This window comes from Branchiostoma lanceolatum, chromosome 5, assembly GCF_035083965.1.
Source record: "Branchiostoma lanceolatum isolate klBraLanc5 chromosome 5, klBraLanc5.hap2, whole genome shotgun sequence".
NCBI lineage: Eukaryota > Metazoa > Chordata > Leptocardii > Amphioxiformes > Branchiostomatidae > Branchiostoma > Branchiostoma lanceolatum.
The window spans coordinates 15,348,929-15,367,101 of record NC_089726.1 but is presented as its reverse complement, the minus strand read 5'-3'; the positions used below and the strand labels follow the sequence as shown (position 1 = coordinate 15,367,101).

Genomic DNA, 18,173 nt, shown 5'->3' with positions numbered 1-18,173 from the left:
AAGTGCTATTAGACATAAGTGCATATCAAGTTGAAGGCTGGGTTGATGGTATATTCACCTTGGTGAACAGATATTCAACAAATGTCTTTTTTGTATCAATGGCTTACGTAGGTATCTCCCTCAGGGTTGTTTGTAACATTGCAATTTCGTGAATATAAGATATCAAAATTTCAACACACTCTACCACAGTATGGATTCAACTTTCTTTTATTTACATGACATATACATACAGCAAGAAACGACTTCTATCTACCAAAATATAGACCTTACCATGTGCACATAGCTGTGGCAGGTACTTAAACATCTGTGTATTTTCCATGTGTGCAAATAACTATTCTTAATTTCACTGCATTAGTTTTACACCAGCGTGTCACATATATTTGTAATCAACTTCCTCTAAAGTGGGATAGATATTGAGTCTTTAACATACTTCACCCTTTTCAACAACATACAATTTGATGCCAGCAAAGCTGATGTACTGTATTGCCTACATCTATGGCAACAAGCAATGATGACATTTACTTAGTAAAGATACTAGTTATAATTGCCAATTCTGTACATACAGACAAAGTGTTCCTCAAAACATGAACAACCACCATTTACTTTGTGCTCTGACCATTACATTTCTTTGAACTTTATACAGAATACACCTTGGATTGAGGTTTACACCATTGTTTACAGCAATCTTCAAAAATGATTTGTCCATTGTGGAATGAGAAGCCTTGACACAAAAAAAACTACCAATAATGGAACCACTCATTGGCAATATGTAATACACAATAGGTACCAACAAAATACCAGTAAATGATATCAACCTTATAAGTACAGTTTCACGTGCATTGACAACCAAAAGAGTGACAGTGATTCCGTGCAGCATCTGTTGAGTAGAATGATGATTGACACCTGTCCATCACTCGTCGGTGGCCTTGCGGCAGAACGGACAGTATCCTTTCTGTAGTACCAGCAGCTCGTAGTCATCCAGATGGAACAACTGTCAACACAAAAAGGCTAACTCTCAAACACACCAGAAAACTTAACATGTGGTTTTGTAGGAGGCACGGTGTTCTTGTGCTTAGGGTTGTTGACTTAGAATCTAAAGGTTCTGGGTTCCAAACCCTAGCAAGCCCCAATGTTGTGCCCTTGGGAAAGGCACTTAACACCTATTTCCTCACTTGGCTAAGGTGTAAATGAGTTAGTATCTTCAGCTAGGGATGTCCTCTTGGATGAAATGTAAAGCTGGAGGTCCTGTGTTTGAGGAGAGCCACACTTGAGCATGTTATAGATACCGCCAGATTTTTCAAAGAGTAGGGGCCCATCCCGGTATGAGATCAAACCTTACATAGCGTGTACTTACTGTACAAAACCTGTGTGTTACATCTAATGCCAGTTTACTGGTTATGCAAAACAAAGGAAACAAGCTACCTGCATATTAAATAACATGGAAATCCGTTATTCCTTTGTTCAGTTATTCTCCTTGGAACATTTTGAGAAAAATGCCAATGCAGTTCCAGTGTCACATACCAGGGGAGCCAAAATTCACCTTAACCTTTGTTCTCTCAATACCTACCCACATACCAAATATCTTTACAATCCATACAGCCGTTCTTGAGTTATGCTGACTACAAGCATCCGGACACACACACAAACACAATATCTCCATGAAATGGAGATTAAAAATCAGAGACTGATCATGAGCAAGTTGAAGGTCAAGTGTACTTTACCTGCCAACAGGAGTCACACATGACGATGGACACGTCAGGCAGCAGTGAGCGGTAGTACTGGTACTTCAGAGGTTTGGACCATCGCTTGATGAACACCTCCGTCCTGTTGATGGCCTGTAGTACAGACCTGTTCACTACCACCGGGGTGAAGTCTGAGCCTCCTTGCTGTAGTTTTATCAATAGATCAACAAATATTGGGTCACTCAACTGAATGTAGACCTTTCTTGTGTTCTTTCAAACAAAAAAACTTACAATACATATCTTACCAACACAAATGGGTTTCATTTAAAAAAATTTCATATGATGATCTAAGTCATCTTTTGTACCAGATACAACTATTTATGATAAATGATTACTACTTTATTACAAAAACATTGTTACGACAAAAGGACTATTTTCCTTACAACATAGGGATTGCTTAGTCATATAGTAAAATACCAATCATGACTAAAAATGTTCATATAATTCTGTAATAGCTCTATGCTTTAGATTAAACATAAATTGGCATACCTCAAAACTCATGAGTCTGCTGGTGAAGGGGTCATCGTTCTCCATGTCATCTGTGTCATCATCAAAACGCATGCTCTGGATGTCTTAAAATGGCATAAAGTGAAAAAACATTCAGAACAGCAATGAGTGCGACAGTAAAAAAGATTGCATCTTACAAAACAGTGACCTAAAATCTACAAATAACTTTAGACAATGCATGACCATCATGTAATGAACTTGGGAGTTTACCTCCCCTCATCTTGTTCTCCTTCCACTTGTCCTTGACCTTCTTGGAGGAAGGTTCCTGGTCCAGCAGCTGGAGGGCCTCCTCATCACTGATCCCATCCTCCAGCACAAACTCCACCAGAGGGAGCACCTCTGTAAGGAACACAGAGTTTATTACCACACAAACTCCACCAGAGGGAGCACCTCTGTAGGGAACACAGGGTTTATTACAACAAACTCCACCAGAGGGAGCACCTCTGTAAGGAACACATGGTTTATTACCACACAAACTCCACCAGAGGGAGCACCTCTGTAGGGAACACAGGGTTTATTACAACAAACTCCACCAGAGGGAGCACCTCTGTAGGAACACAGGGTTTATTACAACAAACTCCACCAGAGGGAGCACCTCTGTAGGGAACACAGGGTTTATTACAACAAACTCCACCAGAGGGAGCACCTCTGTAGGGAACACAGGGTTTATTACAACAAACTCCACCAGAGGGAGCACCTCTGTAGGGAACACAGGGTTTATTACAACAAACTCCACCAGAGGGAGCACCTCTGTAGGGAACACAGGGTTTATTACAACAAACTCCACCAGAGGGAGCACCTCTGTAGGAACACAGGGTTTATTACCACACAAACTCCACCAGAGGGAGCACCTCTGTAGGAACACAGGGTTTATTACAACAAACTCCACCAGAGGGAGCACCTCTGTAGGGAACACAGGGTTTATTACAACAAACTCCACCAGAGGGAGCACCTCTGTAGGGAACACAGGGTTTATTACAACAAACTCCACCAGAGGGAGCACCTCTGTAGGGAACACAGGGTTTATTACCACACAAACTCCACCAGAGGGAGCACCTCTGTAGGGAACACAGGGTTTATTACAACAAACTCCACCAGAGGGAGCACCTCTGTAGGAACACAGGTACAAGAAAATAATTATTTCACACAAGTATGAGACCTTGAAACTTTTGTTTGTTTATTGTAATTCATCACAAGTACAATTATAAACTGTAGAAGAAGAAAAAAGCAACATTGCAAAGTCTTACCAAAAGATGAGAAGGAGTGGACAAACGGCTGCCTACAGTTGATACAGTGGTTTCCCTGGTTGTTCAGCAGTGGGTTGGTGGTGGAGCAACGATAACACATCGGCAGTAGATCCTAAAGAAGATAACGTAATTATTGTATTATAAAAACGAATGCAGACAAACAAAACTTTACAACAAAAGATGTCATGTTAAAGAAACGCTTCTGTAATTTTGTTCAGTGAAATATAAAGAAGATAACCTGGATAATCAAATACACTTGCATGCTTAGTTATTCTAGATCTGTTGGTTAAATCCTTCAAAACAAAATCTTTCAGTGTGCAAATAAACAATTGGAAGGTTATACAAAGACTGGCTTCCACTTACATGTAGTACCCAATTTCTTTCTTTCTTTTTTCATGCCTGCACCTTAACCAATAATCAATAAAACATATCAACAACAGGGAGAAAAAATGTGAAGTATGTCCTGAAATTCAAAGACTAATAAACTAGACAGTAAGATTGAGAGTTCCTGACCTCGCTATCGTGGAAAGGTTTGGACCTGATGGTGATGCTGCCCAGGTCGATGGACTCCTGGAACCGTGTGGGGACCTTCAGGGACTGCAGCTTCTCAAACGCATAGCGAGCCAGCTTGTACCCACCCAGGGTACGACTCTGTTTGGCCAGGGCGTGCAGGGTGGCACTGAGCAGTCCGTCAAGGAAGGGTGACACTCCAACGAGTATACAACAGTTGTATTTAGTAAGAATGAGAAAACCCAGGCAACCTAACAACAGTTACCACTCTCATATCTCGACAGTAGTTAATTTTCTAAATTCACAAATTCTTCAATCTCTTCTACATTTTAATCTATTCAGAACTGACAACTACATGGAACCCTGTAGTGTGTTTTTGTCACAATGTGATCTGATCTTTGTCAATTTGCCATTGGCTGATTTTTTTATCAATTCCAACGAGTGGACATTCGTACAACAATTGTATTTAATAGTAAGGATGAGAAAACCCAGGCAACATGTAGTTGCCACTCTCATCTTGACAGTATCATAATGCTTGTAGCTTTCATGCAATCTTTATCTATAAACACAAGATGATCTAGAAAGGACAGAGATGAAGTCATCATCAATAGACAAAGCCTATCTTTTTCGGCCATACCCCAGGGAGGAGTCATATTTTGTCATTTGATCTGCAATGGAAGGATACACTTTGGAAATGCCTGGTGGAATCTCCTTGTCCTCTTGCATGGCATGAAGCAGAAACCGACAGATGTTGAAGAGGGCCTCGGGCAGGTGGGAGGTGAACGGTTCATCCTGGAGCACAACGATTGGTCACACATTAATTTGATTAAAAGAAAATTATATCAGACAGGGACATCATTTTTTCAAATACAGTACTTAAAAAAACCTTGATGTTGAATATCTTAAGAATTGGAAGCAAAACGACAAATGAAGACCTAGTGAATAGAGATCCAAAGAAACAAACAAACAAACAAAGAAACACGCTACTGACTGTGTATCTCTGGATGGAGTGATAGGCGTAGTACATCTCAGCAAGTTTTTGGAACTTGCGGAACTTTTCCAGCATCTCAACCTTCTCTTCACTGTGAGCTGGGTCTATGGAAACAACATATCAAAGTCTATTTCAGCTTAACTCATAAACAACCAGATTTTCATGTATCTAGGAAGCTGACGTCACTGAAATATTTCTGAACAACCCCTCTTTAAAGCATGGTCTGTTCCATTAGTACATGTCCAAGTTGGCTCAGTGGAATATACCATCTTTAAAATGGGTTTAGGAACTGGCAAGTTTTGTCTTAAATTACATATGACTAATGTCCTTTGTAAATAGGACATAGATTGTATCCATGGGTGTTGTACAAAGTTCTTTGTTAACCTTCTCCCTACTGCTTTAAACACTAAACAAGATATATATGGCATTGAATGGCAGGCAGGCTGAAGTTTAAAAAGGAAGCCCAGTATACCTCCAGCGATCTCCAGACATTGCATGGACAGCATCCAGTAGTAGTACCCAGCATCGTTGAACCTGTTCTCACGCACGGCATTGTGGGTAAGCTGCTCTAGCACCTTGACCGCGTCTTGCTCTCGTCCCGCCCTGTGGAAGGCTACATAGACAGGAAAGACAAAAACAAATCAACAAAAATAAAACTCATTTTTTGTCAAGAAAGTTATTCCTAACTAACCATTGGAAACATACGTAGGACACAAGCAGCTATTGCTGGTGTTGTGATCCACACACATAAAACATTACACAACACGTAGCAAAACATATATCGCATAGACTTAGGCCCTCCAAATCACAAACAAATAGGTATTTAATGTATTTCTCAATCCAACCAACCTTTTTGCGCCTCCTCGAATCTGTCGTTCTCGGCCAGCCACTGTGCGTACGCGACGTACACGTCGTCCTTGAACTCTGGGTGTCGCTCAACAAGGGCAAAGGCCTATGGGATAATATTGTTAGAAACAATTCAATCAAAATGTTTTTCTAAAAAAAAAAACATCTACTAGGCAGTTAAACCCTTAGTTTTTACTTTTTTTCATTATATCAGATTCTTTGTATCAATGCAGTTTTAAAAAAAAAAATATGCTAGGGCCTCGTTTCTTATCTGCAAAGTTGCAAGATACATTTTCATGGGTTAGTTCTTAATACCTACTGTGGTCAATCTAGAAACTTTTGCAGTCAGTCGTTTTATTTTTGGGTTTCTAACAGTGACCTCTCCACAGCAAATTCATGACACCAGGAATAAGCATTCTCAATGTACTAACTACTGTATTACAGAATGTTTGCAACTTCAAATTTGAAACACTGCAAAATCTTCCTTTTCCTAGGAAAGTAAATGATTTTACACTAATTTCAATACATAAAGAGATTTTCCATCCTGACCTCGTCCCAGTGCCGTGTGTCCACGTGCAGCGTGACCAGTGCCTTGGTGTCGCCCATCTTGGCGTAAGTCTCGGCAGCGTACGCCCAGTGTTCCAGCTGTTTGAAGTAGTGAGCACATCGAGCCAGCGGCTCTCTCTCAGCCTTATCCAACCTTCTGGCAACGTCTATCAACCTGGTCATGGAAAATGTTACAGGTTGTCAACTTCTACTTTTTTTTCGCATTTAAGAGTAGGGCAGTGATTGTAGGAGCTCAAAGAAAGGGAATCCCCCACGATTATAATCTCTTTGTAAATCCGTGTTTGACCTGAGACTGGACAGCCAAAAAATTAATCCATGTTTCACAAATATATCATGATATCATATTCTTATCCTTACAAGCTGCAACAGATTGACTATGAAATTTTCTATTCATGAAAAGAACATTGCTTGTTGGGGATGATGGTGGTCTAAATACCTCCAGAAAGGCCCAAAAAGTCAATTTTGCTTTGCATACAAAAAGATATCTAACATCTTGAAGTAAAGTCCTTATCCTTAAATGCCCATTGACACTGAGTGGAATCATTCTCAAAAAGCCAAAAGTGCACTGATTAAAATATATCATTGTACACACATTTCCAGCCATCCATGGTCCCCGATGATCTCTATAGCCTTGGTGTTCTCCCCAGCTGACAGGTACATCTCAGCGGCAGCCTTGGGCTCGTTGATGTTCTTGGCCCACTCCGCCTGCTTGGTGATCAGGTGTCGCTGGTCCTTCGGATCTCCGCTTCCAACATAGTCCTGGAAGAAGGCAGACACGAGTAATAAGATTTTGTAGCGGAAACATTCTAGATCTTTCTTTCTTGCCTTTAATGCCCACGGTTGTGATGACAACCATTTTGGCATGTTGGGAAAGTCGTGTCAAGTGCCTTTCCTAAGGGCACAATATCGGTGACACGGCAGGATTCGAACCCAGGACCCCTTGGTTCTGAGCCGAACACGCTGCCGTTGCGCCACACGACCCCAGATCTGTTTGCCTTTGTCACTTATTATGTTCAACTCTACCCAAAAAGGCTGACTAGTATGCCACAGACTTATTAGTATTATATATTCTACACTACAGTACAAGTCTGACTTATCTGCTACACTTGTTGCAAATAACATCAAATTGATTAGAGTCTCTTAATCAGTCCTGCACATCAATAATCTGTAACAACGTTGATGAAGGTTAGACATCCAGGTAATAAGAAACACCAAATAGCAGTTACTCAAACAACTGGATATGACATTGTACAACTACATTTATTGTACCAGTCAGGGCTACATGTAGGGATACTGAGTATCTTAAGCTTGCAGTATTAAAGATATTCTATGAGGTAAATATTAAATGTAATTGCTATGCAAGTATGAAAAAGGCATGGTCTACTTTCAAGCCATATGATTGTCTTCTGCATTCAATTTGTTAGGTTGTCAGTCAGACAAAGTATAAATGTGGGTGTGTCAACCCTGACCAACCCTAGGGTGAGCCTACTTGGTAGCTCCCAAAAGAGGAACTGCCCTAGTAACAAACACCCTGAACATACCTTAGCATACTCGAACATTCGCAGGTCTGTGTACATGTTCATGGCTTTGCTCTCATTGCCAGAGCGTTTGTAGAGTTTGGCCGCTTCGTGGAACTTGCCCTGGTGGGCGTACACATCCGCAAGGAACTGTTGGTCGTCACCCTCTCCTCGTTTAATACGGTCCTGGGAAAAGAAGCAAGTTTAGAAACAATGCAGTGGAAGACCTAATAAATTTCACACAAATAACACTAGACAGTACAAACAGCTTCAGTTTACAGAATTAAATAGAAAAGACAGATACGTACCTCAATGCTGTATATCAGTTCCAAGTATCTTAGGTCACGTATGCGGATGAATGCCTGTGTACAGAAAGGACAGGTGTCATTGATCATTGCACCTTTACAAGTTTCAAACCAGTAGTACTACCCTTAGGCTAATAGTACAGTTGGCATTTCTACCGCATCCTAAATTACATGCAACAACTATCTTTTTGAAGCCAGTGTTTAACATGGTAAGTTACAAGCAATCCCAATCAGGAACTATCATCACATTGATGGTATTAGAGGATGCCCAAGCTTAAGGCAGAAGATAGGTGTAAAAAACAAGAAAATGAATGGCAGGATTAGTCCTGACACTACTGGTATATTCTGCTAACGATTCTCTATCCTTGAGTGTAAATTATCTATAACATTGTTGTGTACCTTTTTGGCAGTCTCAAAGTCCAGCCCTTCCAGGGCCTCATGTGCCAGGTGCTGCCAGTCCAGGTCAGTGACCCCCAAACAGCCTATTCTGTAGGCATCCCTGTTAAACACAAATATGCGCATATTTAGCATTGTGACTTTTCAAGATTTAGCTAAACAGTTCAACAGACAGTATGCAACACAATCTTTGCCTGAAAGGTTTGCAAATATCCTAAATTAGATACAGGATTAATCACATTAGTTGAGTCAAGTACAAATGAATTATTTGTGTATCATGCAGTCAGTATTTCTTTCAACCATTTGTTTAGAAAACAACAGATTGTGTCCTTACTTGTACAATTTCTTCTCCAGGTATTGGTACATAGGAGCAGACTGTAAAGGAACACACATTGATTTAACATGGCTGTTTGTGTAGCTGTGTGCAGAAAGTGTTTGTCACCAAGGACTGGCAACATATGTCTGTGTGCGTGAATAGTGCTCAGCACTAAGGACAGCTATGTGTATTTGTGTGTAGATAGTGTTCAACATCAAGGACGAATATGGGGATCTGCATGTAGAGAATGTTCAGCACCAAGGACAGATACATGTCTATGTGTGAAGAGGAAAGGTATGAATACCAATGTGTAGATAGTGTTGAGCACCAAGGACAGGTATGTGTATCTGTGTTTGGAAATTGTTCAGCACCAAGGACAGGTATGTGTATCTGTTTTTGGAAATTGTTCAGCACCAAGGACAGGCATGTGTATTTATGTGTGGATAATGTTAAGCACCAAGGGCAGGGATGCATATCTGTGTGCATAAAGCGTTCAGCACAATGGACAGGTATGTACATCTGTATGTAGAAAGTGTTTAGCACCAAGGACAGGCATGTGTATCAATATAGATAATATTCAGCATCAAGGATAAGTCTTGACATTTTTGGCCACAAATTCTGGTAAACAACCCTTTTTAACAGAGACATATAACTATTCAGAAAAAAAAATTGAACAACTTGGACTAACTAACATCTTTAGACAACACATGTGTGATAAAATGTACATGTGAACCATGACCCGACCTGTGGTACATCAATGGCTGTCATGCTGTAGACATGTAGACAGAAGATCTTGGAGCCGCAGTACCCCACCACGAAGCCCTGCATCTTCTGCTGGTGGACGGGGAAGTTCCCTGCCTTGATGTTCAGCACCCCTCCACCAGAGAAACACAACATCTCCTCCTCTTGTGTGTTCCATGCTACACTGTTGGCATTGGGCTCCTGGAAAGGAGAGGGAAATGTTGTGGCATGATAAGTCAAGAGCATTGATACAGTCTCATGATTACTAACTGTGTGGTTTAAAGTTAATGAATGTATATAGTATTAAAGAATTGTGTACAATTATGAATCCTCATCTAGGACTTCAAAAGCAGTATATCCTTTGCCATGTTTAATCTTCTCCCTCCTGCCTAACCCTGTAACCAATGCAACTTGGGTGCCCAAAAGCCACTTTAGCAGGGAGAAGGTTAAAAAAATCAGAAGAAATGCCTGCCTACCTGCCTACGTGCTCAGGCCAGAAACTGGCCCCTTGCTTTCCAGGAGGATCCTCCAAACACAGAAAAATTTTACTCTATCCCAATAAAATAATTGGGATATTTTGAACAGACCATCAAGCCAACAAAAACTGTAACTCTTTAAAGTAATCTGGCCAATGTGCAAGGTCTATACAACACAAGCCAAACAACTTACATACAAGAATCTGTAACACAGTTGAGTGAAAGATCACCTGGAATAAGAGTTCCTTGGTGTTGACGTCGTACACCAGACAGGTGTTGTTCTCGTCCACTACGGCCAGCTTGTTCCGCGAGGAGCTCATGTCCAGGCAGCGGATGGACGTGTTCTGTTTCAGCAGCAGGATGGGGAACGGGTTGTCCACAAAGATCTTCATCACCTAGCAATGGGGGAGATATATAATTCATTTTAATTGATTCAAATAAGACCTCTTGTAATTGTCTTATGCTAACAAATAGATAGCGTCTAGCCCATAATCAATGGAGAGAAAGAAGATGAACCCTCCAATGACTGAAGATCTTCATTGCCCGTTGTTGGTGGAGGAATACAACATACCTTCATTTCTGCTGTTTTGAATGAAACCTCTTATGCTCATAAGTCTAAGTGTGTAAGTAATCAATGGAGATTGAGAAAGAAGAAGAGTCCTTCCATGACTGAACATGTCTTTGCTGAGAAGTAAAATCAAGGGTACCTGTGTCTTGACTTGCAAAGTCTCATTAGTACTGTTTTCGTTTCATCTTACACAACGTAGCTAGGTATATTTCTTACAAGAATTTCACATTATTATGAATTAATTAATACAAATTATATAGTGGAACTCGCTGCCACCAAGGATAGTAGAGGCAGCCTCACAACACTTGCAGCAAGAAGTAAAGGTAAGGTGCACGTGTGACCGGTTGTTCAGTGGCTGACATGCGCGTGCCTACATATCTGGTATGTTATGTACACTGAATGGTGTTTTTTTGGGAATACAGAATAAGATATAAAACCATATCTATCACTCATTCAGAACAAAGCGTAAAATTTTGCCAAAACAAATTTTTCTCTAAAGGTTACATCTTAACCTTACAAAAGATAAGTTACATATTACATTTACTCAACCATAGGTGTAACACAGAGACTATACAGAGTATGGGTACTCTCAGAGTACCCATTGGCAAGTAGCTCACCTGTCCATTCTTGAGCCCCACCAGTAGCCCCTCCCTCGCAGGGGGTCCTCCGATCACCTTGATGTACCTGATGAGAGACTCCATCACCCACTCCTTCTCTTTTATACCCTGAAATGACAGGCACTGCAGACGACGCTCCTGCAAAAAAACAAACAAAAAAACTTCCATAAAAAAAACATTTTTCTAAGTTTCTTCCCACTGCTAACCCTATAAACAAAACAGGCTATGTGCCAAACACTATCTTAGCATCTTGTAGGTTGAACTCATGATAAGTTTGTTTTTGTGTGAACACTCCAGACACTGTATTGTATTGCCATTTCATCAACTCTAATTGCTCTTCAATATCTACTAATTAGAATCCATCTTAACTCCCACATACAATTAGTCTTCAATCATTCATTATTCTGAATCAGAAAAAATTGAAAAACAACCTTGGATAACACATCAGTTCTGCACTAGACTAAGTGTGTAAGTACAAGCTGCGATGAGAAATTATGAATTTGAGAAAGACCATATCGGAGCATAGAATTTGAAAAAAATAATCTATAGTACATGAAGTGCTAACTTTTTTAGACATACTTTTATATTTGGTATGCTGTGGACGTATCCACACATCAATATAAATTATAGAAATGAAAAAAAAGTGTCCCAACCTGGCATAAGATGATGTTGTTGGAAGTGACCACCAGCAGGTTACACTCAAACTTCTTGCCGATCTTCTCCTTAACTCTGTAGTGCATGTCTGAGGAGTCGTCTGAGTACAGCTCATAAATAATGATCTTCTCGGGCAGTTGGACCTGGCAAAGATGAAACAGATACACATACATATAATTACAATATTCTAGAGTTTTGGAAACCTCAGCCAGGAGGAAAGTTTAGTATTGATGACTTTCACTGTACAGTGGTAGAAATACCTTTTTTCAGTGCTTAGTACTAGTAAGTCTATATAATCTCCTGAATTGAGAGCCATTGTATCCCGAGTCTGATTTTTTTTCTTCTGCAAAATTGCAGATTGTTTAATTTTTCTTCTGCAATCTTGAAAATCTTTATGCAATTTGCAGATTGCAGACGGGTATTTCGAACGCTGCTGTACTTAATATGTAATGCAGTAATCATCAAGATGTTGAAGGAAGTAGTGCAGGGTATAGGGTTTGTCATAGAAGAATCACTTTAATACTCACTGCAAGTCTGTGTTTGTAGATGGCTATCTTCTTCACTAAATCTCTGCATTTGATTTTCACTGCAAATACAAAGGATGGGGAGTTAGTATTCAGATCTGTGCATTCATACCCAAGTGTAGTAAAATTTATGTTGTAAGTATTTCAGATATGTTCAATTCGTGATTAGAAACTCTTTTATAGATTTAATGCAATACATAAAGATAGAATATTCTTTCCCATTTTGTGGGCGTCGATACTGTAAATGAATTCAATCTCTTGGTGGTTTTATGTTGCGGTAAGAGGGAAAACAAGGCAACTCTGAAATCAGTTAAAATACAACCACCGTGAGAGTTTCAAAAGATTCAGTACCCATGGAATGACAAGTTTGACTCCCAGCAATATGGTCACAATGCTCATAAATACCGTGATGGCCCTTAATATACATGTACATCAATGCAAATCATAAGAGGATAAACAAGTGTTGAACAAGTAACTTTATGGTACCTTTCTGTTCTGTTAGCAGATGCTGTACAATGACGTCGGTCATGTTCTCTCTGTACGCGTAGCGGTCCTTGTACAGACCGTGTACCGTGCTGAAGATCAGCTGGTAGTACGCAATGGTACCATCCTGACAGCCAATAGCCTGTAAGGTAGGAACCAGACATTTTGCTTTTGTTTGAAAAATATAATTTTTATAAACTTTCAGACAAATTTCAATAAAAGTTTTATGGAGCCACAGATACTGAAAGAAAACTTTTGTACAGAACTATTAAGTTGACCTTACCCTCCTTATCCACACATTTAGTTTATAACCTTAGTTTGTCTGCATTTGTGTCCCTATCAACAGAATAGACTAGTCCTACAAACTGATAGAAGAACAAAAAGCTTGGGCCATGCCATTTATCAAGGGTGGTGATAAATATGTGTATCTACATGTAGAGAAGGTTCAGCACCAAAGACAGATAAATGTCTATGTGTGTAAAGAGTGTTCAGCACCAAGGAAAGGTATGAGTGCCAATGTTTAGATAGGGTTGGGCACCAAGGACAGGTATGTGTACCTGTGCTTGGAAATTGATCAGCACCAAGGACAGGTATGTACATCTGTATGTAGAAAGTGTTCAGCACCAAGGACAGGCAAGTGTATCAATATAGATAATATTCAGCATCAAGGATAATTCTTGACATTTTTTGGCCACAAATTCTGGAATACAACTCTTTTTAACTGAGACATATAACTATTCAGAAAAGAATTGGAACCAAACTGACAGGAAAAACAAAAGCTTGGGCTATGCCATTCATCTAGAGTGGTGATAAATATTTGGTCTTAAATTTGTTGCTTGAATGTGTGTATCATTGAAAAGGGCTCGAGTGACACATCAAGTTCACGTAGAACTCACCACAAAGTTCTGGTCTGGCCGCACACGACAAGTCCAGACCCACGACTGCTGCTCCCCCACTACTCCCAGCTTCACCCCCTCCTTGGTGTACAGGGACACCTGCTTGTCTGCCCCTCCGCACACAAGGTACTCTCCCCGCGAGAAGTAACTCACGCAGCAGGGGTCATAACCAAGGTTACGGTCCTTACCAACCTGAAAATAAATTACATTAAAGGTCAACACACATGTTTACCTCTGCGCATGATTGTGTTATCTGGGCATGATTGTGTGCGTATACTGTACTCATGCTAGAAATTTAGTGATTGACAGCAGTGAAGTTGTATTCTGATGAACTATTGGTGATAACATTAGGACAACATAATGCTTATAAGTTATATTTCATCTACAGTAAGTAATTTTTGTACATATTCTATAGTCAAATATTCCCCTTTTATATATCATGTGCCTTACCTGTTTTCCACTCAGCTGGTAAAAGGACAGTTTCTGACTCCAGTCTGCAACTGTCAGTATATCAGATGGCTCATCCCTGAAAAGCATGAAATAATATAGTAAATGTATTATGTAGTTATAGCACACGCTAAGCTAGATTGTGTAATAGGAGATATCTAAGCTGCTCTTTTGTGGAGATCCTTGAAAATTTCTATGTTCAACACCTTATAACTTCTGTCAAAGCACCAAGTTGACAAAGGCTCCACTCCTGAGGCATTGCCAAAAAAGATTCCATACCAAGACTACAAGGACATGACAAAAACATTGTATAGTATAACACTGCTCTATCAGAAATCAAAGAAGATAATTTTACTTCTTACGGGAACAAAATAACCTGTCAATAGTAATTGGTTGATTTGAAAATCACATTTAAAGAGATCTGAAAACTCAAAATTGGGACCTGAATCTTGATCTAGAGATTCATTAGACTTGAGACACATCCATGACTTACTTTGAAGGGTTCCATTCCAGTGACCAGATAGGTGAGATTGCACCTCCTGGCCGTTCTATCTTCACCTTCTCTTCACCATTCTGTAAGATTAACGAAATATTGGACGAATGAATTACGGAAGATGTTAGGTGTCTTTAAGTCTTGAAAGGTCAATCAAGAGACTTTGATAATAAGATGTCTAACACACAACAAAACAACATCTTTAAGTCTTTGCAACTTGTTTGCTGCCATATCAACAAGAAAGTCACAAACATTTTCAATTCTTTTGAAAACAAACAAACAAGGAAGCACCTTGTTTCTGATGCTGACACACCCATTGTACAGTCCAAGAGCTAGGTACTGGCCATCGTTAGTCCAGCTAAAAAACAAACAGGCAAGTTCAATCATTATCAACCATGCAGTTATAATACAACGCACTCAATCATTCACTTTGTCCTCATGATAGGATGCCCGGGCATATTCAACAGTCAGAGTTGCAAAGCATAAACTTACTTTTGAATCAGTTTTATTGCATTCAGTTCAATGGAGGTAAGAAACAGTCATTATGACTGTTTCTTACCTCCATTGAACTGAATACAATAAAAATCTATGACTCATATCATGCTAATACCAACCTGCAGCATGTGATCTTGATGCCAACCTTGTGTTTGTTAACCGACTTCTGCTCTGGGGACCACATACCTGGGAAAGGAATAAAATAATTAATTGATTATCTAACTTTTTAGATTAAAAATTGTATTATACATGTTCTGTATTAGGGCATAGAAAGACTTCATTTCTGTTTTCTCCTTTTTGTGATCAATATGGACCAAAACTACAAAAGCGCAATATGCACATAAGTAATATAAAGCACAATGCAATTTGGTTCTTACTCACCAAAGTCACTGCTTGTACAGCTTGCCAACTGATGGGTGACTGGGTTGTATGACACACACTGGATAGGGTCATTATGCCTGGATCAAAAAAAAAAACAATTTCATAAATCCAATACCGTCAAAACATTGTTGAAATTTCAGCTCATCACAATCATACAGGTTTGAAGAAAAAGTTGTGTTGCTAAGATAAGAAGATAGCCCACGTGTATTTAAGGATGCCCTCCAACTTGGATGTCCAGATGATGACACTCTTGTCAGCTGAACCTGATGCAAACCTTTTCCCTGGGGGAATAAAAAAGGTTAAATGGTAGGTTAAGTAGTCATCCTCAACTTGAAGCATGACGCCTTATTTTAAGTACATTTGTAAGCTGGTACTAGCACAAGTGTAATGCGGTTTCACCACAGCTTATGGCTTTAGTCAAACACAGCCATACTCTTCTGGATATGTGTGTTGGATTCTTTTATGGGCAGAGGTTTGATGCCTGAGGCATTCCCATAAACATGGTAGCTGGTTTAAACTAAAGTTGGCATAGTCCCAATCTGAAAAGACTAATGCACCCCTCACCCACAACATGCCTATTATATTTATAATTAAGACTAAAACAGATGAATTTCAAAAATACAAAGGACCAGTACTCACCATCCTTGGCATAAGCAACACAGTACACTGTGTCTTTGTGTCCCTTCAGTGGCTGGACCAGGGTCCCATCATTGGTATCATACACCTAACATTGAGAAGAATAAATCATTGTTCATACTCATAGAATAGATTGTACCTTATATGCTAGTATATCAATTTGCTTCAATGCAAAAGGTAAGAATTTGGCTAACAGTTACAAGTTGCATTGTGAGACAATGTAACTTGTATCACAACATTAACAACATTACAATGCATTGGATGAATGGTTGTGACAACAAATATTAGAAATGGTTTATAAAAGTTATAGCAAAATATAGACATGTAGAGCAACGTTTCCTCACCAGAACTCTGTTCCCAGCAGCAGCGATGAGCTGGGATCCATCAGGTCTAAAGGCCAGGTCCCAGATACTGTGGAAGTACATGACAGAGGTTACGTAAAGGTACTTATAGTTATACATGTAGTCCCATAGCAAAGCCTTTTGGAGGCCGTAGGGGCAGTTGGTTGGTTTTTATCCACTGGGTCTATGGCAGTCGGTATTGAAATACGGAGCCCAGTCGGGAACCCTCTCCTTTCACCGCCTTTTACCTCCCCAACCAAAGTCAGGTACCCATTTCTACACCTGGGTGGAGTGATGAAAGTCATGTTAGTTAAGTTCATTTCCCCAGGGCACAACATCTGTAGCATGTCAGGGGATTCGAACCCAGGACCTCTCTGGGTTCTGGGTCAAACACCCTATCAATTAGGAACGCCAACACGACGCCACTGAAAATTTGAAATGCATAAAATGTGTGAAAAACATGCGTGCCAAATCTTGATATCATTATTAGTGCAGTGCAAAGCAATAGTTTCTGTGACGTTACAGGTGTTTTTGTGCATAATCTTAGTAGTATTACTACTAGTAACGTTACAGTTGTTTTTGTGCATAATTTTAGTAGTAACGTTACAGGTGTTTTTGTGCATAATCTTAGTAGTACTGTAATGTTACAGGTGTTTTTGTGCATAATTTTGGTAGTAACGTTACAGGTGTTTTTGTGCATAATCTTAGTAGTACTGTAATGCTACAGGTGTTTTTGTGCATAATTTTGGTAGTAACGTTACAGGTGTTTTGGAAATAATTTTTTTGTAGTACTAACGTTACCGTAGTAGTGACGTTACCGATCAAACATATTAATGTACAAATTTTGTACTAAAACTTGATTGTAGAGAAGCCCTAGAAGCTAATCACATCACAGAGTTGAAAAATAGACACATAGAAAATAATGTCAAACTACACATGAACTTAATCAAGTTAATTTCGCTGTTGCCATGGAAATGACAAGCGACGTTCTGGTCTAGTTCGGCCAAGTTGGGACATAGGTTAGCGATACTTTCTCAACTCGACGAGCTGTTTTACGCATACATATTGCACAGAAACCTACGAATAACTATTCCTTTCTTTACTCTTAAGCATTTCAATATATTAAAATCGAAATAATCACCATTGTTCGACTTTATCGCGATCGTGAACCTTGTCAACCCAGGTCGGAATCGCCCGCATTTTGGCCGCTCTCTGGAATTTTGAAAAGGAAGCAAACACGCATGCGCAATTAATATGTAATCTCGCGAGACTTCAGCGAGAACTCAATACTAGAATATCCCATTATTGTTTTACAGGGGTAAATTATTTTTATAAATTTGTATTTTTGCGGTTCAAAGATATAACTTTAACTAGCAGGTAAAATATCTATTACAATATTCTTTATTGTCTCAGAAAAACTACCTGGATGAAATGATTTCAGCAAGCCGTTTATTTTAAAATATAATCATTTTGTTAT

General features: G+C 39.6%; 1 protein-coding gene across 1 annotated transcript; it reads right to left on the bottom strand.

Annotated features, from left to right (window-relative positions):
- Positions 1 to 191: 191 nt before the first annotated feature.
- LOC136435405 (intraflagellar transport protein 122 homolog) lies at positions 192 to 17,942 on the bottom strand. The gene is made up of 32 exons (XM_066428878.1): positions 17,838 to 17,942; positions 16,700 to 16,766; positions 16,359 to 16,443; positions 15,922 to 16,000; positions 15,720 to 15,796; positions 15,458 to 15,524; positions 15,135 to 15,201; positions 14,844 to 14,923; positions 14,354 to 14,429; positions 13,904 to 14,095; positions 13,011 to 13,149; positions 12,528 to 12,586; positions 12,000 to 12,143; positions 11,347 to 11,484; positions 10,392 to 10,556; positions 9,689 to 9,886; positions 8,963 to 9,003; positions 8,632 to 8,731; positions 8,236 to 8,289; positions 7,952 to 8,113; positions 7,003 to 7,169; positions 6,393 to 6,564; positions 5,847 to 5,949; positions 5,470 to 5,610; positions 4,998 to 5,101; positions 4,692 to 4,798; positions 4,010 to 4,175; positions 3,497 to 3,608; positions 2,460 to 2,588; positions 2,232 to 2,314; positions 1,722 to 1,886; positions 192 to 991 (listed from the first exon to the last, which is right to left on the bottom strand). Exons 1-32 carry the CDS (start codon positions 17,894 to 17,896, stop codon positions 911 to 913), a joined length of 3,579 nt encoding a protein of 1,192 aa, XP_066284975.1. The 5' UTR covers positions 17,897 to 17,942; the 3' UTR covers positions 192 to 910.
- Positions 17,943 to 18,173: the final 231 nt, after the last annotated feature.

Excerpts from the sequence above, each read along its gene's own strand:
- LOC136435405 (XM_066428878.1), bottom strand. The coding sequence starts at position 17,896 with ATGCGGGCGATTCCGACCTGGGTTGACAAGGTTCACGATCGCGATAAA. Across the intron at positions 9,887-10,391 it reads CCAAGGAACTCTTATTCCAG|GAGCCCAATGCCAACAGTGT; the intron begins GTGATCTTTCAC and ends TCTCCTTTCCAG. Across the intron at positions 5,102-5,469 it reads ATGTCTGGAGATCGCTGGAG|ACCCAGCTCACAGTGAAGAG; the intron begins GTATACTGGGCT and ends TTGTTTCCATAG.